At 39.3% G+C, this 27011-nt stretch overlaps 1 protein-coding gene across 2 annotated transcripts in view; it reads left to right on the plus strand.

The window, feature by feature from the left end:
• Positions 1-27011, plus strand: part of SHANK2 (SH3 and multiple ankyrin repeat domains 2) — a 315160-nt gene that overhangs the window by 110952 nt on the left and 177197 nt on the right. For both annotated transcript variants that reach the window (XM_074148901.1, XM_074148902.1), the window contains one exon: positions 800-913. In XM_074148901.1, the coding sequence (XP_074005002.1) occupies positions 800-913 (114 nt within the window). The remainder of the gene's footprint in view (positions 1-799; positions 914-27011) is intronic.

The following is a 27011-nucleotide window of genomic DNA, read 5'->3' on the forward strand; positions in this document are numbered from 1 at the left end:
ACATAATACTTAGCAAGTATTTAGGATCCTTTCATTATTGTAATTAATCTCCACTTGATTACTAGTAAAAACATACGCTGTTGTTCTGCAGTCTTTTGTCACAATCCTTGTTGAGTCCTAAGATTAATAACAAGATAATTAGAACTACAGGATAAAGCTTTTTCTCCTATTGGTAAACCGTTCTCCTCCCTATTGTTGTTATCTTCTACCGAGAAAAATCACTGAAATGTTTCAGAAGCATCTACATTGTGCATCGCACCTATGGGATATTCAAGTGTTTGCTGTGTACTCAAACCATTAAATCTTATTACTCGACCTACATTACAAATCTCTGGAGCTACCCGCTAAATAAAATAGCGTGTTTCCTTAGGAAGCAGAAAACATAGAAGATATCAAAATATGTATTATTAAAGCACAATTTCAATGTGGGTTCAGTTTTACAATGGATTCAGCGCTTCAGCTTAATTTGAACAGACAAGACAAATTTTTTTGGGTCTTAGTATGACCACGCATTTATACATGATAAAAGCAGCCATGAGAAAACTGAAAATGGAAAGAATTATGTAAGGAAAACTTATGACAATATTTTTGGGAAGAGCTTCCAAAGACTGATTGGGGAGGGTCGCATTTAAAGGTTACCCTGTGCCCATTTTGGGGGTTCCAGCATTTGAGTTATTGTACAATGTTTGCTTTTCCCAGTGTGGTATTCAATTATTACTGAACGTGTTACGTAACGAAGCTTGGCATTTCCATGAGAAGAGAAAAAAGTCTAATGCTTCCTATGTCTCTCTGTATTTAGTTTTAAGCATTGGTGAAGGTGGATTCTGGGAAGGCAGCACCCGGGGACATATTGGATGGTTTCCAGCAGAATGCGTTGAAGAAGTTCAGTGCAAACCAAATGAAAGCAAACCAGGTAATCACATCGAGTTCCTGTCGGCTCCTAACAATGACAAATGCCGTGTGTCTGTCCGAGCAGACGGTAACGCGTTATAGAGCAGGGCCTTTGTGCAATACTAGAAACTGGAGAATTAAGTAAAGCTGAGCTGCGGCATTAAAAAAATAAAGATGGGTTTATTGATCAGCTTTTACTGGATGCTGTCCAAGCGAACGGTCCTTCTCACGAGGGACTGTACCGTGAAGTGCTGCGAAAGCTTTTACCCAGAACTGTATGCAGACATTTTGTAAAGCATTATGCTGTGGTTTATTTTCTTACGGTAAGGGAAAGTGGCTAATCAGTCAATTAAATAATGGAAGAAAAACTGATTGGTCATCTCCCAATCAGAGGTAGTCATACAATGTATTTAGATCTTGTTCGTAGCAATAAAGTTCCCTCTGTTGACCTTGTACTAAATTTTAGAGGAGGCATCCATTAGTGGGATGTCCCATATACATCCTTCCTGATGACAAAGGAAATAGAATCCTCCTTTATCATACACTTGTAAGTAAGTAAAACATGAGTGACTTTAAGCAAGGAGTCTTCACAGTTCTGGTATAATAAAAGAAAAAGAAATGTACGTTGAAGCATGTTATTTTAAGCATTACCTACCATCTCATAATTTCTCTGCTTTTAAGAATTAAGATATGAGGACATCCTCTCTAATTAAAAGCTCATTATAAATGAGCGCTGAGAATATAATTAATGCTCTCCAGGAGTGCATGCAGTTTTAAATTAACTATTGATGTGGTTTGGATCTCTGATGTATTGATTAAGAACTTTTGGCATTGCACAAACACTACACTAAAATTTATGCATTGTATCATTCAGTCACAAACATTATTCTTTTATGTATGTCATTATAAACTGCATGGGAATACTTTGCTTTTTTTATATATACCCACTGTATAAACATGATAGAATGGAATAGAACGCACTGGACAAGATAATAGTGCCAGAGTAGTAAGGATTTAGAATTACTTATAATATTTAATAAGTATTTTAATTTTGTTGGTTATAATGGAAGCTGTGGTAAGATGGAATAGAATTTAGGGGATGAGCAGAAGGGGAGGCAAAAGATTAGCTTTTGTAATATGAAAACTTTAAAAGAATAAGGGAATGAGGCATCGGGGACACTGCTCTAGATAACTAAACACTGTGTGAAAAGGTTATACCTCCTTTTCTATTTCCCTTTGGAGAGAGAAAAAGAGAAGGAGGCAAAACCAGATCTAATATTTGGAGAGAATGGATTTAGGCTCTGAGAACAGAGGGAGAATAGTCGTGTGGTGCTTCAGAGGGCTTATGAACAAATCAGAATTTAAAAGAGGAGGAGTATTAAACCAGAGGAAGATTGAGGAGCAGTGCGGTTCTCAAATACTAGATGTACAAAGGGGACAACAAGTTGCAATTCCAGTGGGATTTCATTTGTGGGGAAGCATTATGGAAGAGGAATGAATGCAGTGAGTGTGCAGCATGAGCTGGTGAAGAGCCACGCGTGAACTGCTCTGAATAAAACCTTGTGGGCACTTGATTGAAAGACTTCAGAAAGATGTAGTCTATATAAGTCATCACAAACACCTTTCTGGAGCCTGTCATGGCAACTCTGCATTAAATTTGAATTGTGCATTTGTCTCCAAATCTGAAGAAAATTCTGGGGAGGGGCATTAAGCGAAGGTCTAAAATATGAAAGGAATTTTGCATCTCCTTCGGGGGTTCTGAAGAAAAGGCAACCAAACCTGTTTGTCACAAATCCTTAAAGATCTTTTCAAGTGATACTGTAGGAAGCAAATTCAGTAAATGACATGATTGCTTTTCTATATGACAAGATTGTTTTCGCGCAAAAATTTCTTTGATCATTCTAAGGAAAATGAAAATTAAGAAAAAAATTGTTACAGGAATAGAAAAAGAATTACGAAAGCTGGAAATGTTAAAAGAATATAAACAGAAACATCTTACAATGTTTCTGACATGAAATTATGAAAACTTATGTTATGTGTCTGGCAAAACACCAGAGCATTTACTGTAATTTTGCCTATTACATGCTATTGTCTTTCCAATTGTTTTCCTATTTGCTTATAGCATAGTGTGATTAATAACGGTGACATAGCTAAAGACTTTAAATATACCATTCTTCTACTCTAAAATAGATGAAAATATAATTAAATAAGCACAAAATGGACACGTTTTCTATACCTTTGAACTTGTGCCCTCATGCGTTTTGCTGGGCTGTCCTGAAGAATGTCCTGCCCCCAGAAGGCACAAAGGAGGTACAAATGCTTCTCTGTGGAACGCGATGGAGCTGTGAGGATGAAATACATGAAATCCACAGGATGTGCCATATTATTATAGAAATATGGTATGGACTGAAAGCAGCCGAGCACTGATTTGCTCGATGCATTTAGCTTCGTTCTCTTTGCATAGGAAACAAGGGGAATGAAAGAGGAGAGCTTTATAAGCAGAAATCAGGCAGTACTCCCTCCGAGTACGAATGCAAAAGCAATTTAGAGAAATGTGTTAAGCACGGTGAAATGATTAGAAATTAAATTAGGCCTGCTGGGATCACTGAAAGAGCATCAGCTGAGAAACATCACAAACTTGTGTGGATTGCAAGAATTTGCATCGTGGACTTTGCAAAGCAGCAGAACTTCTCATGGTAATGATTTGGAAATTAGATCATCTTAACATAGAATCATAGAATGGTTAGAGTTGGAAGGGACCTTAAAGATCATCCAGTTCCAACCCCCCTGCCATGGGCAGGGACACCTCCGCTAGAGCAGGTTGCTCAAAGCCCCATCCAGCCTGGCCTTGAACACTTCTACGTGTAGGACATGAATCTCAAACTCAGCCTTTTTCAGAGCAGCACCGCAGTAACGGTTCTTTCCTATAAATGAGATTTAGGAACACTTCTTCAAACAGCTTCCCTTTGCTATTAAGTTTGAATAATTGTGTTTAATAGTAGCTTGTCATTTGCATCCCATGATTGAAAGAAAGAGGAATAGTTCTTGGAAAAACCAAACCGCAATTAAACACTACATGCCCAGTAAAACTGGCGGGCAGGTGTTTCGTGTCATGCTGATGCATGATCTGACTTCTAAGAGAAGTTCAATTTCCGGGGAACTTCATTGCCATCCCGACTGTTCTCTGGAATGGGCAGTTCAGAACAGCACTTGGTTCCTGGGATCTCTTCAAAGATATCACGCTAGCTTGGCAACTTCTGTTTTCCAAAAAAAAATCACGTTGACTGGCATTAATTCTATATCTCTTCTTTAATCCTTCAATAATTGAGACTTGTAGGAATTATTCCATTATTTTGCTAGGATTGATGCCAGGCTTACAGGCTTTTAATTATCCAGGTTGTCTCATTTGCCCTTTAATTGCACTGGCACAGGACCTGCTGCCTTTTCGCTCTTAAGAAGTTTCCTTGACATTTCGAGATCTAATGAAAAAAGAGCAACCACAAAGAAAATCATTATCAGTGGTTCTGCTAAGTTCTTTTCCCTGCTTTTAAAAAATTCTTAGACACAAAAATCATCATCATTTTAAAAACGATCTCATTTTAAAAATTGTCACCTTTAGTAGCCAGTTTTTAACATTCTCCGGAATCATTCTTAGCATGAAAGTATTTCTTCAGGTGAGACTGATACAACATCTTGGTTTTTGCCTGTACAAACACAGAATACGAATGTTACATATTTCTTCTTTCCGCATCGACAGTTTTCCTGTGTTATTCAGTAATGAACCAATTCCATTCTTAAATGTCTTTATATTCCTAAGTATGTGAAAGTATACTATGGTTTTTTCGCTAACACGTTCTGGGTAGATCGAAGAAAGTTCTGTGCAGGAGAAGCTTGATTCATATAAAATCCAAGTTAACTGAAATCTGTGCAAATGTGAGGCGCTACCTTGGGTTAAGAGAGATCTTTACTGATTTACTGATTTGGTGCTGCCGAGAATCACAAGTCATCTTGGATCTCTGGCAGCAGCACTGAGAACACACTATGTGACAAAGCTTTGTTTAATTTTTCTACCTATTAAAAAAAAGTAAGACTTTTCATTTTACCGGTTTGTTCTCCCTTTAAAGTTCATTATCCTTCTTAAAATAGTAAGAATTCCAACCTAATGCCTTCCAATGGGAAATGAAGTACAGATGAATCTGTCGTCTATAAAATCAGCGGCCTCACCAATTGAACATAGAGTTTTCTTTCTCCTGCTTAAGTTTAGATATTTCCATTTGCTTTTCTTCCATCACAGGGTGTTACTCCAACTTGAGAGATTTACTACAAAAATGCTTTCTATTAGACTTGTGATTTTATACTCTACACCCTTCAGAATTCAGATATATAGATTTTCTGATTGCTCATAACTGAGGTGAACTATTAATTTCGTTTTCAAGCTAGAAGTTATCTTTAACTACGTTCTGTCTTTAGCATTTATTATTCCTTCCTCCCTAAAGTACCTGAAGAACGCTTTAGATTTTACAAATGATGCTGAAATGAAGGCAGACTCAGTAATTCTTGCTGTCTTTCAACTCTTGTCCTCCCCAGTGCAGCTTTCCTTGAGTTCCATGCTCATCTTTAATATCATCTTCGGGATAATTTTAATTAGTAACATCCTTCATGCATTTTTCTATCCTGTGGCCTTGGGGTACGCCTTATTAGTCGTTGTAGTTGCCATACGAGTCCTGGGAGTTTATTTCAGACTAGATCTAATCCGGGCAAGTGGCTTGAATGACCATTAGCAGTTGTTCAAGAGCTCATTTTTCCATGAAAGAATCCGGTTTGAGGTCTGCTCAGTCCTGTGGGCTGCAGCAGAGTAGGCAGCACTTGCAGAGCACATTCCTGGCCCAGACTGAAATGCTAATGTAGATGCGCCCATGCTGACCTCTAGTGTCACTGGTGCTCTGAGCAGACGCTACCCAGCAGCTAAACCCAGATTTCTCTTTCAAAATACCTGCACTTAAACATTCGCTATAGCTTACTCCTGGGTTTCCAGGAATTTGAAAATGCAATGACAGATTATCCAGTATAGTATAGTTCCCTTGCCCTTTTCTTTTTACCTATGAAATCATTCGCAGAAAGATAAGCAGAAATTGCAGCATCCCTTATCCAGCATTCCCTCTAGATTTCAGAAGTTACCAAATAAATCAAAGTTGTGTTAATAAAATGAATACTTTGCTACACAGGCTGCTATTTCTGAAGTACAGAATTTTCTTTATTCCACATCCTTAGTTTTTAACACCTTACGCATTCAATAAAAACAGATTTGTTCGTCATTTCCACCATCCCCTTTTATAATTAAAGGGGACCGAGTGTATCCTCAGCAAGTTTGCTGATGATACCAAACTGGGAGGGGTGGCTGACACCCCGGAGGGCCGTGCTGCCATCCAGCGAGACCTGGACAGGCTGGAGAGCTGGGCAAGGAAGAACCTCATGAGGTTCAACAGGGAAAAGTGTAGGGCCCTGCACCTGGGGAAGAAGAATGTTAGGCACCAATACAGGTTAGGTGTGGACCTGCTGGAGTCAAGTTTTGAAGAGAAAGATCTGGGGGTCTGGTAGACAGCAAAATGACAATGAGCAAGCAGTGTGCTCTTGTGGCCAGGAAGGCCAATGGAATCCTGGGATGCATAGGGAAGAGTGTGGCCAGTAGGTCAAGGGAAGTCATTCTCCCCCTCTACTCTGCACTGGTGAGGCCACAACTGGAATACTGCATCCAGTTCTGGGCTCCCCAATTCAAGAGGGATAGGGAACTGCTGGAAAGAGTCCAGCGAAGGGCAACGAGGATGATTCAAGGATTGGAGCATCTCCCTTACGAAGAAAGGCTGAGAGAGCTGGGACTCTTTAGCCTGGAGAAGAGAAGGCTGAGGGGAGACCTTATCAATGCTTATAAGTATCTGAAGGGTGGGTTGAAGGAGGAGGGAGCCAGACTCTTTTCAGTGGTTGCCAGTGAGAGGACGAGGGGCAACGGGCACAAGCTGGAACATAGGAGGTTCCACTCAAATATGAGAAGAAACTTCTTTACGGTGAGGGTGCCAGAGCCCTGGAACAGGCTGCCCAGGGAGGGTGTGGAGTCCCCTTCTCTGGAGATTTTCAAGACCCTCCTGGATGCAGTCCTGAGTAACATGCTCTGACATGCTCTGGGCAATCCTGCTTCGGCAGGGGAGTTGGACTAGATGATCTTTATGGTCCCTTCCAACTCTAAAAAATTCAGTGAAATTCAGTGAAATTAGTAGAATTTCTAGCAGAATTTCTTGGCACATACTGTATCTGAAAGTTTTCTTCCCCTTTGCCACAATAAGGTTGTTTTCTCCTTGCTGCCTTTCGGAACACTCACCAGCACTTTTTGTCCACTGAAATATATCTGGGTGCTGTTTGGAATGATAATAGTTGGCATAAGTGGAAGTTGTGCCAGGGACAGGCTAACAGTGGAACAGGAAGGATGGTTACACACCAGAGCGCAGGTTGCAGCCTTGACTGTGTCCTGTATAGACACACGTAGGCTGCCTGAAGTTCTAATAACTGAATTTCGCCAGCTTATGCTCTTATGTACCTTATAATTAATTTCAAACATATCATGTTTAACCTTTCCTGAGAAGGATGGCTGCTAGAAAATTAATTTTTTTCATTCTTTTTTCTGCCTTTTTAAGCCTCTCAGGGTGGTGATGTGGTAGGTGTTTCACAAAGCAGTGTCATTACTGGGTGTACTCCATGAGGAAGATGAACTAAAGCAAACCACCACAGAAATTTGGTCTCTGTGTGTGTGTGCACCCCATTGCGTCCCGGTGCGAAACAGAGATGTAATGTCCTGAGCCTGGAGGCCCCCATCTCCAAATCACCAAGCTCAGAAGACATGGTGGAGCTCACGTTCACATATATGGATTTTTTCCTGAATAGAAAAGGAAAAAAAGTACACCCATCTCCACCCGACATCCAAGCAGGGCACAGCCTACACGTGCGCCCAAGAACTGCGATGGGGGAATTGCTGTGGAACAGCCTGTGCCTCAGGCAGCTCCACTGGGCTTGGAACACTTGGATACAACCATCACCCTTCTTCCGCCTCGAAGTTCAGGGTCACCTGGTTTTGGCGCTCAGGGGCTACATTTACTTCCATAGATGAATGGTTTAAGACGTGTTTAAAGTCTCTGATGAGGCTGTGCTCAGTTTGCATCCAGGTATTAGTTCCTGAGCTCGTGTAAAACTGAAATTTGTGGGTTTGTAGCTCTGGTCCTTCTAGAAGAAGGACAGGAGTTTTGGTTTACCCAATTTGCTGTTTAGACATAATAGATAGACAGAACATAATCAGCTGTAAAAGCACTCCCTAATCGCATATAATTATGCATGTAAAGGTCAGCACTGGAAGAGAAAAACAGAAAACAAAAAATCTTTTCAGCCAGCCTCTTTCCTTAATTACCCACCTTTTATAAATGATCCAAATGAAGAAAATAGTTTTTAAACAACTTTTTCCTGTTTTGTTAGGATCAGTTCTTGGTAGTTATTTAGCTGGAAAGAGAACTGTAAGAATAGATGGAAACATTTTAGAGATTATCAGAGCTCTGAAAAATTCTGTAAACTAAATAACTTTTTGAAAAACCCTGGAAGGAAGAGGATTTCGACGAGACAGAAGAGGCTGCAAATAAGAGATGTTATCTGACCATAGCAGCACCTCGAGGTTTTTGATAATAAGTTTTGATAAGTGCTCCTTCCACGGGATTTCACCTTGAATAGAAGGTACCCATGTATCTGTGACAAACTTATCGTGCAACTTCAGCTGTTTGGTGTGAACAGCAGCAGTTAGGGACAAAAACTTACTGCAGGATGGCCTCCCATGTGAGTAGGCTTCTCATTGTAAAAAGTGGAAGGATGCGGATACAAATTCATTCAGCCATTGAAAGTGGATAGAAAGCTCAAGAGATTAATATTATATCTTTGTAATCCCAAACAGGGTCCTAAGTGGGGGACATGCGGCCAAACAGATTTGTGTGTTGAAGTTTATCCATCCCTGTTTGAGGAACGTTGTCCAGTGGTGAAACCCTGGTACCCAGAGCTCAAACTGACAGGTCAAACAATGTTCAGTAAGTCCCCCTGCCTTGAAGGATACTGTCCAAAGCTCTGACCTTGGAAATACTCTTTTCTGCCTTGCTTATATGTTTTGCAGAACAAACCACACGGCTCACATGATTCTGGAGAGTTTCATCTTTAGATAAGTGATTTTCTGCCACAAAATATATTTATCATGTACAAATTTGTAAATAGAAAAAAATGTGAATAGATGACAAAACTCAGCACAGTGATCATCTGCAAAGACACTGTGTTCTGTTTCGTGCCTTAGAAAGATCAGGAATGTGCTGTGTACCATATTTTTGCATAAACTGAATTCCCTTCCATCAAACAGTGGGAAAAATACTTCGTACGGAAACAAAAAAGTCAATGAAAAGAGTTAGATCTGAGGTGCTGGCAAGGCAGTCCACAAAACCCAGCTGACACAGGAGCTCGGAGCAGTAATACGCAACTGATTCTGACAATTCTCCGTAGCTCAGGATGTAAATCAACTCCACTTTTTGTCTTAAGTCATGGAAATTTAAAGAATGAACCTCAGCAAAATTCTCCACTTTAGCTTTGCTGAGCAAAGCGTTTGTGTTCTCAGCGATGATAAACAGCAGTTTGGGAAAAGACTTGTCAATGAATCAGTGCTCAATAATCATGCTAATTCAGAAGCAGAGGTAACTGGAGAGCTGGTCTGGTCTCCAGGCTGGCTCTAGGATGGAGTCACACGCTTCCTCCCCAGCCTGGGAGTGTGTGTTCTGTCTCAGCAAGGCTGCCTTGGAAGACCTTGCATTCTTTCAGCCTCGGGCTTCTGTCCAAGATGCAATAGAAGTTTCTTGCTATAATAGTAGTATTTGTCAGAAATGCTTTGGAAGACTGAGTCTATCAACTAGTGTGGCAGGTCGGCTTCTCTCTCTCAAATTACAGTGGTGTTCCTTTGCTAATGATACCAGTTTGATTTCAAGAAAGAGTAAAATAAAGTATTCCATGATAATATTTTCATAATTTATCCAGTTTTTGAGAGCAGCAGAAAGCAAAACCGTGAAAAAGTAATTCAAAAGAAAGAAAATACAAGCCTAGGTCTCGAGCTTCCAAAGGATGTAAGCCTGTCTGCATCCTTATCTCTGAATAAGTAATTTTTAATTCATAATATTTTACTGTCTGGGCTCCTTAGCTGACACGCACTTCATCCCTTTCACTCTGATTTTCATGCTTGCTAAGAGCCACTTAGGAATAACTCTAATCAGATGAAAAGGAGCAACACAATTCTCTAAAGCACTGAAATAGACTAAAAATAAATTGCACAGCAATATAAAATTAAACTTACGCATTAGGAAACTCGACATTTCCAATGCATCGGGGATTGCTGATGTGTGAAATCGGACATGTAAGTGTCGATTTTTTCATTTTCTAATTCTTTCTCAAAGAAATGTTTATCAAACCATAGAGGATAAAAAAGTGCAAACTCCTCAGAGTGTCTCAAAAAATGGAGTTACCATTATGGTGTCTTCCTTTTACTTCCAGTGATGCTGTCATGTTTTCTCTTCAAAATCACAGTCCATCTAACGTTAAAAAGCAACTTTTAAAGCCTGAGAGAATATTTAGATACCAAAAATGTCTAATGTTACAAATTACTTTCGAAGTGGGAAAAAGATAAAGGTATAAAGTGATTGATTTATGAAGTGATACAGCTTTCTGAGGAGTTTAAGCCCAATTGTTGGTTTAAAACTGGGTACTTGAGCCTGTGGCAGAATTTGAGCTGACGTTTTGTGAAACATGCTAACAATCTAGAAATAATACTTAGTGGTTTTGGTTCCTAGTTGTTCTTGTGGAAACTACACACATAACGTTTTTTCAACCCATCAATGTCTGGCATCAACTTATTTGAGTTTTAACCAATTTGGCATATCTCAATGATTGCTAGTAGGCAAAAATCCTTTGCTTTTGCCTTCTGGAATTTTGGAGCATTTCAAATTTCATAAAGAATATATATTTTGATATTAACATCTCTTGCCTGTACTAATAGTTCTTCTTTTTCTTGATTAGAGGTACTTCTTAATATCTTATAATCCTATGATCGAATATACTTGATCTTTCATCTTTCTATAAATAACTTAAATTATACTAGCAATAGGCTTTAGCTTTTATTTTTATTTTGCATCTTTTTTTTCCTAAAATTCTGTTTAATCAGTATTCTCTGATGCACCTGCACTAATATTATTTATATCAGAATACAACTTCTGTTAAAATCATTCTGGGTATACATCAGGATTAAATAAAGTGCCCAATTTCATTTAACTCATTTCATTTAGCAGAACCTAATGCTTTTTAAATCCATTTACTTAAAATGGCTGACATAAAGCAAGGCAAGTCTTAGATCTAGGCATATTCTGAAAGTGTTGATAAGTCATCATTTTCTTCTGTATTCTCCTGTACTAAATGACACATTTGGGTTTTTCCTCCTCTTATTTTTAATGGTTCAGATAAAAGGCTTGACAACAGAGGCTGAAAACTCTTTGAAACACTCCCCATTTATTTGAGATCAAATTCATATTAATTTAAGGAAGATGATAGAGCAGCTACTTATAGTAATGGCAATGCTGGAGGTGATCAGGAAAATGATACCTGAATAGCAGCAGCTGTTAGATCATCCGTAGGCTGTCCTTAAATTATGTCGCTGCTTTTTGCTTCCATACCTGCCCGCAACAAAAGAGAATGGAAAGGGGCTTTTTCCAGCTGCTAAGAGATCCACCAGTGCCTGATGGGGAGAAAATGGCTCGATAATATGCTGCCTGATGACAGTAACTGATCATAGTAAAAGCAGCGTGAAAACAAGCGTGTTATTTTGATTCATTAAAAAAACCCAATTGGTTATTGTGTTATATACCACTTGCGGATTTTATTCTGAAATGCAAACTATGTAAGTGGAATCCCTCCCTTGCTCGATACCTCTGCTCGTTTGATTATCAGATTGGTATCAAAGGGAAACTCTGGGGTCTCACCTTCCTTGTGAACTGTTAACCCAGACGAGTGAGATAAGTGTTCTAAAGTGTAATTTCTTCAAATGAAGATCATTTTCTCTCTGACTTTTCATCTTGGGCTCAAATCATCTCTAGGTAAGAAGCCCCAGGTCTGACCAGTATCTTAGGTGGCCTTCAATATCATAGAATCACAGAATGGTTTTGGGTTGGAAGGGGCCATAAAGATCGTCTAGTTCCATGCCCTGCCGCAGACGGGGACACATCCCACTAGACCAGGTTGCTCAAAGCCCCCTCCAACCTGGCCTTGAACCCCTCCAGGGATGGGGCACCCACAGCTTCTCTGGGCAGCCTGGGCCAGGGTCTCATCACCCTCACAGACAAGAACTTCTTCCTAGTATCTAACCTAAATCTCCCATCTTTCAATTTAAAATCATTACCTCTCATCCTATGGCTCCCCTCCCTGATCAAGAGTCCCTCCCCAGCTTTCCTGGAGCCCCTTGAGGGACTGGAAGGGGCTCTAAGGTCTCCCTGGAGCCTTCTCTTCTCCAGGCTGAACCTCCCCAACTCTCTCAGCCTGTCCTCACAGTAGAGGGGCTCCAGTGCTTGGAGCATCTCCATGGCCTCCTCTGGCCCCGCTCCAAGAGGTCCATGTCCTTCTGATGTTGGTGGCCCCAGAGCTGGAGGCAGCACTGGGGGGTGTCTCCCGAGAGTGAGGCAGAGGGGCAGAATCCTCTCCCTCGCCCTGCTGGCCACGCTGCTGGGGATGCAGCCCAGGATGCGGGGGGCTTTCTGGGCTGTGAGTGCATGTTGCCAGCTCATACTGAGCTTCTCATCAACCAACACCCCCAAGTCTTCCTCCTCAGGGCTGTTCTCAATCTGCTATGGTCACAGAGCGTGCAGAGAGTTTTTCTTTTAGGGGCCTCACAGGCTCTCCTTCCCCCCCATTCCTGTTGCTTTCCATCTCCAGATGCTTGTTCTTGGAGATCTGCCACTGTCCGTTTTGTGCCTGCAGGGCAGAGGCAGAAGGGACTCGTCAGCCTGGTTGTAGCAGATTTTCTGGGGTGGTGGATTGAAAGGTTATGCCTCCAGCATCAGGCTTTGAACCTCGCTGTGCCGGCGCCATGCTTACTCAGACTGTCAATATCCCGGAGTGCGTCTGTTTAGCTCAGTGAAAGAACATCAATATCGATAGTCTTAATTTTCAGGTCGGGAATAGGTTATTTGTCTTCAAGTAAAATAGACAAACCTGAGTAAATGTTTCCAGTTCTGAACTCACAAAATGTATTGAATTTTAACTGGTAATGGAGCTTGGGTGCATTATTTATAAAAGCATGTTTGTGTTTGGAAGCATGTTTGGAAATTTGTTTCTATTCCTGATTTGAAGTGAAAGACGTCCAGTGACTTTCTAAACCCTCAATTCAGGCTACAGTTCACAATTATAAAAAATGGCCGCAAAAGTCAGGATAATTTTTGGATTATTTACAAGCAAAAAGGGCTTTGGTATATTACTTTGGGCTTTCTCTTAGCCAAAAGTTCAACTATAGTTTACAAAAATCACAGGAAGCTATAGAACCTTTACTTCCTGCTTATAGATATGTTATACACGTATCAAGCACTAGTTTAATGTTATCCAGAGAGACATTTAAAATAGTTACGTATTTTGGCTGCTTTCCTAGAAATAATAAAAGGCATTATATTTAATTCCCCATAGACCGTATTAGTAATTTAAGGAAATTAAATATAATGTAGCCTTGTCTCATTTATCTAAAAATTCCTTACGTTTAAAAAAATTACAGTTTGTGGAGTAAAGGTTAACAAGAAACATCCAGAAGCTGTAACGTTACCTTTTGGCTGAAGAGTTAAAATGTTGGATTATAAGTGTTAAGAAAAGGACTTGTGCTGTGTTGGACACATCTGTGTGCAGTGACACACTGCAGAAGATGGGAAACTGAGGTTAGGTAATGAGTAGAAGTCTTTGCAACCACGTTATAATGAAAGATTGAGGGTGTTGGTGTTTCAGTATGTGCTGGAGATGTTCGTGCGTGCTCTGAAAGCTACGCATGGTCAAAACAAAAACGGGTTGGCAAAAACAATCCTGTCGGATACCGGCAACATCGATAACAGACAGGGCTGGAAGAAATCTTGGCAGTGGAAAGGAAGAAGATGTGTTGGAAAACGATGTGTGCCATGAGTCTGTCTTTGCCAAAGTGTGTCTGCAGGAGGGAAAGGGAAGGAAGTTTTGTGCTTTTAGCACATCTGCACTTTGGAAGTTGTTGGTTGGAAAGTACCTAAGCACAAGAGTAACCCAACACGCCTGTAAAGTTTTCAATTAAATTGAAGTTAGTGCAGACATGCTTACAGATGCTTCTACCTGGCTACGTAAAAGACAGACATCACTTTAACAGTTACTAAGTGAACTAAAAATTTTCTAGTAATATCTCTGTCTTGTACAATGTTGTCTGCATGATCACATCCCTTTTTGGGTGCAAATTTTGTGCAACAGTGTTTTCTTTGTCAATTAATATTTTTTTCTGCTTTTTTTTATTCCTCTCCCTATTTCTGCTCTGCAGTTGTACTGGCACAAAGCTTTGTGTGGCTGCACTTTGGACTGAAAGTGGAAAAAAATACAGTGCTTTAAAAAAAAAAAGTTGTTAGTTTTTAAGGCTGTTCTGTACGCAGACTCATTTGGAAAAATGATCGATGATTAATGGAAAGGCCAGGGGTCCCATCAGTTGATACTGCATAGAACTGCAGCCTGAGTCAGCTGTCCCGTAACACGGCAATTATCGAAGAGCAGGAGCTTGCAAGCACCCTCTACTTTGCGGTAATAAGCTGGTGGCGACTATAAGGCACTTAAAAACAATTAATCCTTTCCATGATGCTTTTGTAGGATAGGTGCAGTTTGCCTGATTGAAGCTGCAGTGGGGAAAGATTCCTATCACCTAACTAGGTAAATAACTATGGCATTAACACTGCCACCTGAGCTATACGGGAATGTCCAAGGCGCTTTCACAAAAATCACAAATCTATCTTGCTTTTATCATCCAAAGACAGGCTACGGTTACATGCAGTGAACAAAAGACTATGGGAAGAAACAATACCAGGATTTATTTATTTTTAAGAACGAGAGAATGTTTAAAATGTAATAGAAAGAATGGTGATTTTTGCTAAGTGCTTGCCCCAGAAAACAGAAGGGCAAGTTGTAGAGAAGTGCACTGATTAGTGCTGCGGGAGCAAAAGCTTAGATAAAATCAGAGCAAGGCAAAATTGGAATAGAAATGTAATCCTTCAAATGTTTCTGTTTACTGGTAAGAACTGGTATGATCCTAGATGTAGGCTGTTAGCTGCTGATAAAGAACTGCTCACGGACAGAAGGAAAACCTGGCTAAAAAGTGAAGCAGTGAGTTTCGAGATAGGCACTCGCTTGGCTGGAAAAGGGGCTTGCAGTGTTGCTGTAGCTCTTTGGTGATAACATCTCAATATCTAGTCTAATTTTAAACACTTAGAACTATCTCCAGATGTTTCTGTTCAACAGTATAGGGCTGTGAAGTAAAGATTATTTATACTTTTTTTTAAATGAGAGAGGCTTCTGTAGCTCTGGGGCAGTTGTGGGCCTTCCTCCCTCTTTTCCTACGGTCACCACACAGCTCTGCTTCCTTCAGTTTCTTCTCCTGGGCTTTGCTCTTCCCTTGTGAAAAGAGCAGAGCACTGAGACCCTTTCTTTGCTCCCATCCTCTTAACTGGCTCACGAGTGGCACTTAACCTCTGACACGACACACCTAAGCTTTATAATTACCCATTTTGAAATAGTTACCAAACACCCAGACCTCATCATTACAAGTAAGAGGACACAAAAAATCATGTATTCTTTCTATTTTTTTTCCTATTCTTATTTGTCTACTCAAATAAGAAAATAAAGTGAAAAAAAATCTTCTACCCACAGCTAAGTTACTGGGAGGAGTTTTGCCAGGAGATACTGTATTTCAAGTGAGCACTGCAAGGCAATTTCAAGGAAATTGAAATTCCTTATTGCTAATTGGTTAGGAACACAGGTAAATCAGGTGAACTTTTGTTTGTTCTCTCATTCTTGCTTCATCTTTAGAAAACAAGTTTTAAGGCCACAGTTTGTTTTCCTATGAACATTTAAAGCCTTTATGTTATTCTTCATTATTTGGTTTCATTCTTTCATCATAAGTGAATGCAATTTTCATGGTGTGTGCTGCTGATGTGGTGAGGTATTACCTGTTTTCTGGGCAGCAGATGAACTGATGGAAGAGGAAGATTTTTAGTTTCTTGTAAATGTCTTGTTTAATGGGGACAATGGTAGAGTCCATAAGAAAACAGGGAGACGGAAATGATCATCAGAAGGGTCATGCATTCTTGCTCTGCAATTAAAAGTAGGTAATCCCCAGTTTTTGTCTTCTCTAATTTATGCCTATGAGGTAGTCTAACAGAGTGGGAAAAAGCTATTCCTGTTCAGCAGCCACTTAGTGTTCATTTTCCCTCTGCATCATCTCTCCCCTCCTGAGGATGCCTTCTCTGCTGCAGCATGGGAGATGCTATTCTTAGGAATGGATGTCCTCAGGTCCCCACTCCCCCAAAACATATTGCAATATTGCTAAAAAGGACAGACGCTTAGTAGTACATGTAGACAGAGTCCCAGACCTTGACACAAGGGCTTAATGACTCTCAGTAGCTCGGGGTGGGAAGTGTTTATAAGACTGATAAGTAGGGAAAAACATACACCTGGGATGCAAAATAGCTGACATGGTTGCAAGTGCTGTTAGTTCTATATATTTCGGTGCACCACTACCTCTGGCTTCCCTTCTGTTTTGTGTGTGTGTTTAACTGCATGTTCAGAAGTGGCACTAACCCATAAAATAGATATATATTGTTTTTATGTTAGGTGGTATGTAAAACTGTGTAAATTGCTCCTAAAATATTGACTGAGGCATCTAAAGTTTAAGTAACCTTGAAACTGAGTTTGTGCTTAGTCATGTTTCTATTTGTATGGGAAGAGAACTGTTTAATGTTACTGAATTCCTTTTCCTCATTAAAGAGGAGTTGAGTTTGTTAGCATATATCTAATATTATATACACCATAGTTGCTGGATTTTGGGATTCAGTGAGATTTCACCATGCAGATAGAGTTGGAAGATTGAAGTGTATTATAAATACTCTTCTTCAAAAGTAAGTCTTTAGAATTTCTTGAAATCCTAAACTTACTTCGTAGGATGTTGCAACTTGTGCGTCACATTTGAAAGTAAGTTTGTTGGAAGTGCTTAAGTTAGTGGGTTTTAAAGCATCAGCCAAACATTTAGGAAAGTTCTTGCAAAGCAGTTTTGATTAATTAGGTAAGAAATTTATCATGTATGGGTTTTTTTTTAAACCACACTGAACTTGTCTGTTTTCTATAAAATGGAGGCCTACCGTAGGTATGTCTCATGCACATTTTGAACACGTCACAAACTGCTACTTTGCGATATAAATTTAATTTAGTTTCTGGTCCCAGATGACTGGGAAATGGACATTGGCAGTAATCTTGAAGTCTTGCATACCTGCATTCTTAACTCATAACAGTACACAGGTTTATGGCTGCCATGCCAGTTTTATCACATCTAAGTAGCTACTTTTTGGGTATTGCTTGAAAATTAATAGACTTATGAAAAATAATCTTAAAAATAAATTTAAAGAAAATAACTTATTAAATAGTGATTCCAGTGTGAGAATCTTCCTGCTGGTTTGGTCTGATTTATTACTGATTCTTTTAAAAGTATCCTTCTTCTAGATTGAATAACAAATAAGGCAACATGTAAAAGTTACCATCAGATTCACTTAGAATCAAAACGTCTTAAGAATTTTCCTTTAAAAACAGTATCTAGTTGCTTAGGTTGTAGTATATGACAATAATATTGAAGAAATAGTTAGAATATCATTAAGCACAAATACTTCGGGATTCTCCCAGTGTTTTTCTGTATATCTGTGAATTTGATACATTTCAAGTTGTAATGTTATTTATCAGTGACAAACCTGAAAAAGTACCCAAATTTTAAAGGTACACGTAGACATATTTCCTTATATTTTTACTCTTTGATTCATGGTACCTTTTTATTCTAAAAAGCCATGTTTCAGTTCTGGCTTTTCTAGTTGTTTTGCTGAAGCTTTGTGAGAACACAAAAGCTGAACGGGGGAAAGTATAGTTTTTCTTAGTCTGCTGCTGCTTTTTAGCCGTTGTGTTTTTTTATACAGGAAATATTCACATTTCCAGAATGCGTGGTGTAGATTTTTATTTTTTAAAAAAATATGATCTGTTAATTGCCTTTGCGCTCAAAACTGATGTTTCAAAAGGAAAAAAAGTTCCAGTCACACTTGAGATTGTAGGCCTTCATGCTTCTTTTAACGGTAATCGCCCTAAATGTTATGCCAATGCGAGAAAGCACACGTGTTTTTTCTGAGGAAGCATCGTACCATATTTTCTCACTTGGAATTGGACTCTAGTACTTGGTAAATAAACTGGAAAGCTGAAGGGTGATAAAAAGGTTGGCAGGTCCCTTGACATGGCGTGAGGGCCTGTGATGGCGTCCTGGGGAGAAGGGGAAGGCACGTGAGGGAGGAGGCTGCTGCTCTGGCCTCCCTCTTCCCAGGCAGGGTGTCTGGAAGGATAGTTGGATGAAAATGGCTTGAGGAACGTGTGGGCTGAGGATCGCTTCTGCCCTGGGAAGCAGAATGGGGGAAGTGGAGGTGGACCCGGAGGCCACAGCAATGGCGTGGCGTGGGTGGGATGTGTGAGGGGTTGGTGGTCTGGTGGCGAGGCACCTCTCCACCGGCCACATCTGAAAGAAAGGAAGCTTTTGAAAACTATGTGGGGAGGAAGTAGGGAAGTAAGGGAAGAAATGTGCTCTCGTCTTGGTTTTGGCAGCGGCTGAGGCTATTTGTACAGAGCTAAAAGCGTGAGTGAAGCCTGGATGGGGAGGTGAGGAGGAAGGGACTTCCTGAGTCAGTGCTCAGAGTCAATTCGCGTTACCCTGGAGTCCTCTGCCATTGTTGTCCAATGCACGCAGTAAACGGCTGGGACTAACACCTTTCTAGGCTGAGTCCTCTCCTGCCAGTGGCTCTGTATCCAGGTTTCCCTCTTTCTGTGCCACCATCATGTGGCTTTGGAGCGGGCAACGGAGGAAACTTGCATTCCCTGAAATTCCAGTCAGTTCTGCGTATTCAAGGTAAGAATATGCAAGGGGAACAGGGGAGCTGCACACAAAAAGCTGATTTCTGGTAATCAGAGTCTTTCCTGATAATTCTGGGGGGGCTGCTCTGAGGGACTCTGCCAGCAATACTCGTTTGGTTCACACATTTACGCCAGCTTTGCACAATGCACAAGATATATTAAAACCGGTGCAAGATTAACCACCAGCTCAGTGAACTGTGTTTTTCATACAGTCAGAGCAACTAGGCTGACAAGTAATTTTTATGGAGAGCTACATACAGATTTTTTTACCTTTTTGTGCTACCGCTACTTGCTTTAATTCAGTGAAATGGATTTCCCATACATGAGGCAGACTATTTGAACTCCAGTTTAAAACTGACTAGTGAGTTAGTGTCTCAGAATCCTGTGTTCAATAGGCTACTACCGCCCATTTTTTGGCCAGGATTGTGGTGGAATAGAAAGAAAATAGTTGCTAGCAGTATCACAGGTAGTCTCTTGTACACAGGGAAGAGGATCTGGGCTTTCTAATAAGATTTATCCCTGACAAGGATTTTCCCTTAATCCTCATGTGTCAGATAGCTCAAACAGATTACTTGGATACTGAAATGGGTAGGGCTTAAAATACCATTTATTTCTGATTGCTGGAATCTTGTTCTGGGAAGCATTTGGGAGGACAGTGATTGTTTTGTTTTTTAAACTGGAACTTTCAGATTAACTCTGGAAACTCTAGTGCAGGCTCTCAGGCTCTGGATAATGCAACTTGTCACTAAGTGGCAGATTTATGGTTTGACTTTCAGCTACCATTTCAAAGCACATAATGTATGACCTAGTGCTCATTAACATACCTCCTTCATGGGTTTTTCAACATATCAGAAACAAGAACATATTTTCAATTGTTATTATATGTGTTTGATGAGCATGCAAGTCAAGGCTTCTTGAAGTTCAAATCTTGTTTTACACAAATCAGCTAACTTCATTAGTATATTAAAATCTGAAGCATCTGTTTAGGAACTTATTTCTCAGTAAATCTGACATCTTTATCTGGAATATCAATATTCAAAAGCCTTCCTACATTCTTAACTTGCTGATTGCATCTTTTCCTTACAGAAAATCAATTACTCTTACCTACAGTTGCAGAATTTTAAAAAGATACAATCAAAGCTTGAACTTCATTCTCCAGTTTAACTTCTGGATGCTGTGTGTGTACGTCTCTTCTGTGTCCCTTGTTTCAATTCCCTTTGGGCTTCAGATAAGGTCACCAATGTGCTGCCTTATTCCAAAAAGGTGGGCACAAGGAGATGCTTCTTTCTCTGAGACCTCTCCTATCGACCCTTACAACTGTTCTCCAGAGAGCACTGCAGCTGTTGTTTGTGTTTGCTTTGCTCTATTGATTGGGTTACAAAGCAGTAAACCCACAATATTGTGAATTTCTATGAATGGAGGGATAGTAGCAAAATGAATGAATACAGAAACGTTTGGTACTACTTTTTTTTTTTTTTTTTTTTTTTTCCTGGTGGTTTATAACGTATCTAGGCGAAGAAAGGTAAATCCCTTTTGTGTGAGGGATTTATCATAATCCTCTACCTGGTAATGAAAAAGGATGGTAACAACACTATTCCTTAAGCCTATCTGGTATTATAGTTTGGTCTGTACATGTTCTGGTGGATCTATCTAGCTGTAATGCAGAGCATTTAATGGTAGTTATTAATTATAAATTGGCATAGCTTGCAGTTTTCCACCTGATATTGTACAAAAACCTTTTCTTATATTTCCTAATAGGCAATTTAATCAAGAGTGTGAGGGCTTTTAAAGAGTTTGTCTTTGCTATCAAACCATATATAGAACATGACCTTACTCAAGTTTTCTAATGAGACATCCCGAGTGAGGTTAGCTTTTCCTGTCATCAGCTGAATGTGACTTGATTCTACATTTACTGCTTACAGAGTTTGTGATTAGCATCGTACCAGCCCAGCCTGTATTCTGAGTGCTGCTGAAGGGAATGGCAACCTTTGCTTGTCTCTGCTCCTGTTACCTGCCATCCAAAGATTACTTTTGTTTCAAGTAATGGCAAAATTAATCTGAAAAAGAGTATTGTAAGAATTAGCTTGTTAATCACAAGCTAAATCTGTTATCCAAAATCAGTAGAAAAACAATAGCAAAAATTAGGAATATTTTTGAAATAGGAAACATCTAGGAATATTATCCAGATGAAGCTATTCTGTTTTTCTGAACTTCTTATTTACCAGCATGCTGCATAATTTTGTATATTACACTTTATGATATTATTCTGAGTATTAGCCACGCAGCAGGACATATTCCTAATCTTCCTAAAGGAGGGAAGTAAACATTAGCAAGGGAAGTGTCAAACTGCTGAAATATTACAGTCTTCAGTACCATGTCACAAAATATGCCTTTATCAGACAATAAGTGGCTGAGATGCTAATATGTTTCTTTCAGCTTAGTTTGTGAGACTCAGTCATGTTCTGGGAGAGCAAAACATTTTATAATATTTATTTCATGGTGGGAGGGCTTATTGAAAAGTCTTGCCTTTGGGATCTCTGTAAAATACGGTTTGTGTTCAACTGTGTTGCAAGTTTCGGTGCAGGCAAGACGTTGTATCATCTTTCATAATGTGCTGTGTAAGATATATTTTCACAACACAAAATAGCTTCAATAAAGTGCTATATTTTATTTTTTTTAACTGATATGGAAGTTATCTCGATCTTTCTTCTTAAGGAAGAAAAGAGAAGCTGGGTAGCAAGGGAAAAAAAGATGTTTCCTCTCTAGAAAGTGCTGGAAAACCATAAATACCTCAGTGTTTAGCTGTTCGTAGGCGCATATGGAGACAATTATCCTAAAAATGTTCTGTAAGACAGAAGCCACCTTCTGGATGGAGTAGTTGAAGCACGGAGGAAGTGACAAACTTGCCGAGGGATATTAGATGTCCTTGAATAAAAATACTCTGGTTAAGAACTTTTCTGTTTCTCATACACACACTCACACACAAAATAGAGTAACAAAATGAACATGCAGATCATAGTTAATGTGTAATATGTTATTTTAACAGTTGAAGTGAGATGCATTATTGATACCAATTCTTGTGTTCAGTAGATGGTCACTAGATGGCATTCTTTGGGTACAGAATTTAAGGGGAAAATAATCTGTAATGTTTAATTTGTGGACTCTCAGCCACATTTCAGTCCGTTGTTATTTCTGCCCGAATATATAAACTTATGAAAAGGACACGTTAGGGCAGTAGGAGAGAGGGGAGAAGGAAGCATTTCACTGTATTTTGTTATTTCAGAGGCTGCGCTTTCTAAGCAATGTTGTTTATCTTGAACTGTAATAATATTGTGTAAACATTTTTGAATGCTTTTCTAGTTAGTATATATGGAAATATGTTTTTAGGTTATGGATTAATGCAGAGCTATGAATCTGTTATGTGCTTTGCTTGCACTCCTTAGAGATGATAATCAATCACTATGAAATCTTCCAGATAAGATCACATCTTCAAAGCACTTCAAATTGGAAGCAACTGATCAACAACACGAGCCATCTTTGTGGAGTAGGGCTGGAGGAAAGCTCTGGTAATCAGAGGATGAGTGCAGATACTTACTCATACTGTCTCTTGTAGGGTTGGGACAAGGTGTGTGTGTGTGTAATAGTATGATAACCTGCCTCTCAGAAGCTGATCAGAAGTTTTATTTAGATCTGAGGACTGTTTCTTGATAAAACCTCTGGCAAAACTCTTACAGTACTGCAGAACGTATGGAATAATTAAAAGGGTATTGCTCTAGTAAAAGCTGTAAGTACTAACTGGCTACGTGGCAGTTGCCTTACCTCAGTCGGTGCCATATTTTAGGATGAATAAAAGCATCATCATTGATTTCTTAGCTGTGTTTCAGATCTGACTCATCTATTTTGTTCTAATTCAAAATGAGAGCTGAAGTATCTCAAGTGGCTATAAACACTCTGCTGCGAGTGCCGTTGAGTAACAGGCGTTTATTGCAGACAGCGCTCTCTGGACTTGTTTGCCTGTTGGTTTTATTGCCTCCGTGGCCCAGAGGAAAGGGCTTGCTCAGGCAGAACACTCTGGTTTTCATGCTGTCTGCGCTACCTGAATTTTTCAGTATAACTGGTGATTTTTTGCGTATCCACCTTGTTTCAGGTATAAGATTATTAATTTGCTGGCTTTCTCTGTGCCGGTCTCCAACATGCCTACATCACAACCTAGGAACATTATAGTTTTGAACCAGTTACTAGCAAGAATTTCCAGTTTAATACCAAACCAACTGCAGCAGCAAAGAAAAATGCTATTTAAAACTCTAAACCTTACGGATTTAGACATCTTTTTGTGTCTTTACATCTAAATAAGAAAAAGTAAAAGCTGTTATCAGAATTCTCATTATTTGAAGGTAACGTTAATCACTTTCCTAGTAAAGTATAAAGGTGAGGGTGAATCAGTAGGTGGCAGTCCTCTTAAGCCAAAGAAGAAACAGTGTGAGCATAAAGGACTGGGATTTGAATGGAGTAAACTGTTTATTAAATATTTCTATGTAATCTAAAGTCAGTAGAGCTCGCATCCTTTACTTAGAATCCCTCTAGCTATTGACGGTTTCTTTTTTTCTCTCTTGAGCTGTAAAATCGTGATAATAACTCTCTAAATGTATTTGAGAAGCTATGCTATACAAAATGGGAAAAAAAAGCTTCGATGAGTTTCCATATTTTTCTTCCTACTTGGTCAATATTTGAGCTTAATTCCTGGGTACTATTTTATATCCTTCTCTGAAGACAAATACTTCCCAGATGTAATTGTAAGAGTTCTAATCCATCAGTGCTTGGCATTCTTCTGACCAAGCAGTATATTTCCTGCAGCTCTTCCCATATCTGTGGTTTATTGCTTCATCTGGCCCAAAGGCACTTGTGCCTTACTGGTTTCCAGTAGCAGCTGCCTTTCCTGGGTCTTACTGTCTGTCTCTTGCTCTCGTTTACTCTCCTCTCCCATCTACTCTCTTCAGATCTTTATGATTTTCTCGCAGACTTATTCTCCAAAAAACTTGTCTGTGTAGCTATAGCTTGTATTTTGTTTTCTTTTCTTGCTTCACACACAAAGAGGAGGCTCTGTCATTCACACATTACCCCGTGTTTTCATCCAAATTTTTATAGGATAATACTTAGAACATCAATCAGTGTTCCTCTCTCCCAAGTAAATGGCCTGCTGCTAAACACCATCTCCTCTTGCACACTTTCCTGGTGGATAAATCCTTTGTAAATCCTCAGCTCAGTAGCAGAAATGAACGCTTCTACCTGTTTTGCTTCCAGCCTGTGGCAAAGGTGGTCTGCCATTTGTGTCGGGTTTGTATCAATAATGCCGTAGTATCTATCAAACAAATTGTTTTCTACAGACTGGTTCTTATCATCAACAGTGTGAGGGACCTCTCTGATTCAGTCCTTTTGGTTGCTAAGGGAGAGAATAGATAAATTTTAAAAATCTTACCTACGTGATAGGTTTGTGTCCCCAGCAGTATTCAAACTGCTTGAAAACTAATAACACAAAAATGCACTCATTTTAAAAAAAAAAAAAAAAAAAAAAAAAAAGAAGCCAAAGCCTTACTGGAATAAACCAGTGTGTGTTCTAAACATGTTAAATATAATTCATGTTGCCTTCATCCCACTGTGTGCTTGCTTCACTCCCAGTCCCTTTCAAGTAGGCTACAATCACTCCTCCTCTGCGTGAAAGGAGTGCACTCATAAAATAGATAGCTTATAATAAAGCCAAAGGAGTAACTTATTTTCATGTAATGCAGAAGATGTGGGTGTTAGAGGCAAAAAGCTCTGATAACTCACTTAAGCCGCTTAAGCGGTGTTGGTGGAGACATGGGAAGGTCAGGGATGAGCAGGTCGAAGGGAGGTTTTGATAATGATTGGGAAAGTTTGGCAGTGAACCTGTCTTGTCTTTCTCCTGCGTGTTTAGCCAGATGTAGTGTGTGGGGAAAAAATCTGGCAAAAATTCAAATATTTGCCTGGAGGTCACTGAAAAAGATACTAAAGGATCACTGGGTGGTGTCTGAGGGAGATGTTAAAGGGAGACCATGTGGATGGTGTAAAAGTGAAAATTCACATAAACTTTGGGTTCTTGATCCACTGCCTGCGTGTTGCTGCAGTTCTCAATAGTTTATGTGTGAGGGGGATTGTTTGTTTTCACCCAGATATAGATGGCACAAGGGTGATAAATCATGGAAGAGAAAACTGTTGTGTCCTGTGAAGCACTCTGGAGTAAGTGAACAAGGAGTTATTAAGCAGGATCCTTCCTAATCCTCCATAGATTGCTATACCTTTTATTTGTGAGGGGTTTTAAATATGAGCAATACAGCATAATTATGAGCCTTTCTCTTGGGAGCAGGGAAGCAGGGAAAAAACTGAACTGTAAACCAGAAATGTTTTCTTGCCAAGATTTGGATAGATTTGGAGTGACTGTTGCCTGATTATCAGGCTACAGCTCTTGTATTGCTGGTTCTGCACCAGTGGGGTCTGAATTCCTGCAGGCATCGTCTTCTGGAAGGAAAAGTCTTTTTTCTTTTTCCTTTTTTAATAATTTAAGTAAGTTCTGATTTTTCTAACTCTGTGAGTAGAATCTACAGTTTCCTGTTTCCTTCAGCTGCAAGCAGGCACCTAAGGAAGGAATACTTGGTTTCTCATTTGAAAAATACCGTAACTATTGTGATATTACAACTTAAAAATGATTAAGGTATACAGGAAATAGTTAGGGAAGGCAAAATGTATATATTAGGGAATATTTAGCCAAGTTCCTTAAACTTGTGATAGATATCCATGTATATTCATTTTACCTGAGAAAGTTATACAAAAGGCCCTCTTCAAGTGGGTCTCTTCTGCCTTTTAAACCATCATATAGGATCAGAGGTTGGTTGTGTGTGGCAAAGATACCATCTGTAGTTGTCTAACATAAATAGTCACATGCTAATTTTATAGTATTGTCCACCAGTAATAAATATGGTTTTTAAAAATATAATAACATTTCATCACTTTACATAATTTACTGGAAATATAGTTTGTGAATTAGAAATAATTAAATGAAATGAGAGCCGTTGATGGTTCTTTAATCTTTTTATATGCAACATAAATGCCAAAGTAAAATATGCAATACCAGTAGCTACTTAATGATCATGCAAGATATTATGCAGTGGGAAAATAACTCAGCAAATGAATAACTGGTACAGAAAATTTTAAAAAAACATGTAAGAAAGCGACATGAGTTTTTACTGTGTGAAACTATAAAATAGATTGGAGTGTGATATAATCTTATCACTACTGTGCTCAGCTGAGCAGAAATAACACAAAGTCGCCTACTATTATCTTGATGAAATGTCTTTGAAATCTTTGGTGATCGAAGGCATAATTTTGGGCTTCCCAGTGTCCATAGCCTTGGTTTTGATAAGTGAAAAAATCAGATTCTGGTGTTCTTCGTCCCTAGCTGCTGTTACAAATCTCATAGCTGAATATAAATCTTTAGACAAAAATTCCATTTCCAAATAGTTGTGTGTATATGACAGTAAATGAAGATTTGAGCACGTATTCAGACCATGTGAGAAAACTATGCTTATTATCTTAATAATCACACCTCAAATGTATGAAGAGCATAAATAGGAAACTTTTATACAAGGGTAAATCCTCAGAGGGAAATAAAGGCAATTTTTTCCACCTATGACATTGAAGTTTAGGTTTTAGCAATGGCAGGAGGAATTTGCATTGCTTCCTGGATTCCTGCTCAGAAATTATTCTCATTTCTGAGTTGATTTACTGTTACTTATCTATAGCAAAACACCAAAATAAAC

The sequence above is a fragment of the Numenius arquata genome, chromosome 6 (assembly GCF_964106895.1).
Source record: "Numenius arquata chromosome 6, bNumArq3.hap1.1, whole genome shotgun sequence".
Classification (NCBI taxonomy): domain Eukaryota; kingdom Metazoa; phylum Chordata; class Aves; order Charadriiformes; family Scolopacidae; genus Numenius; species Numenius arquata.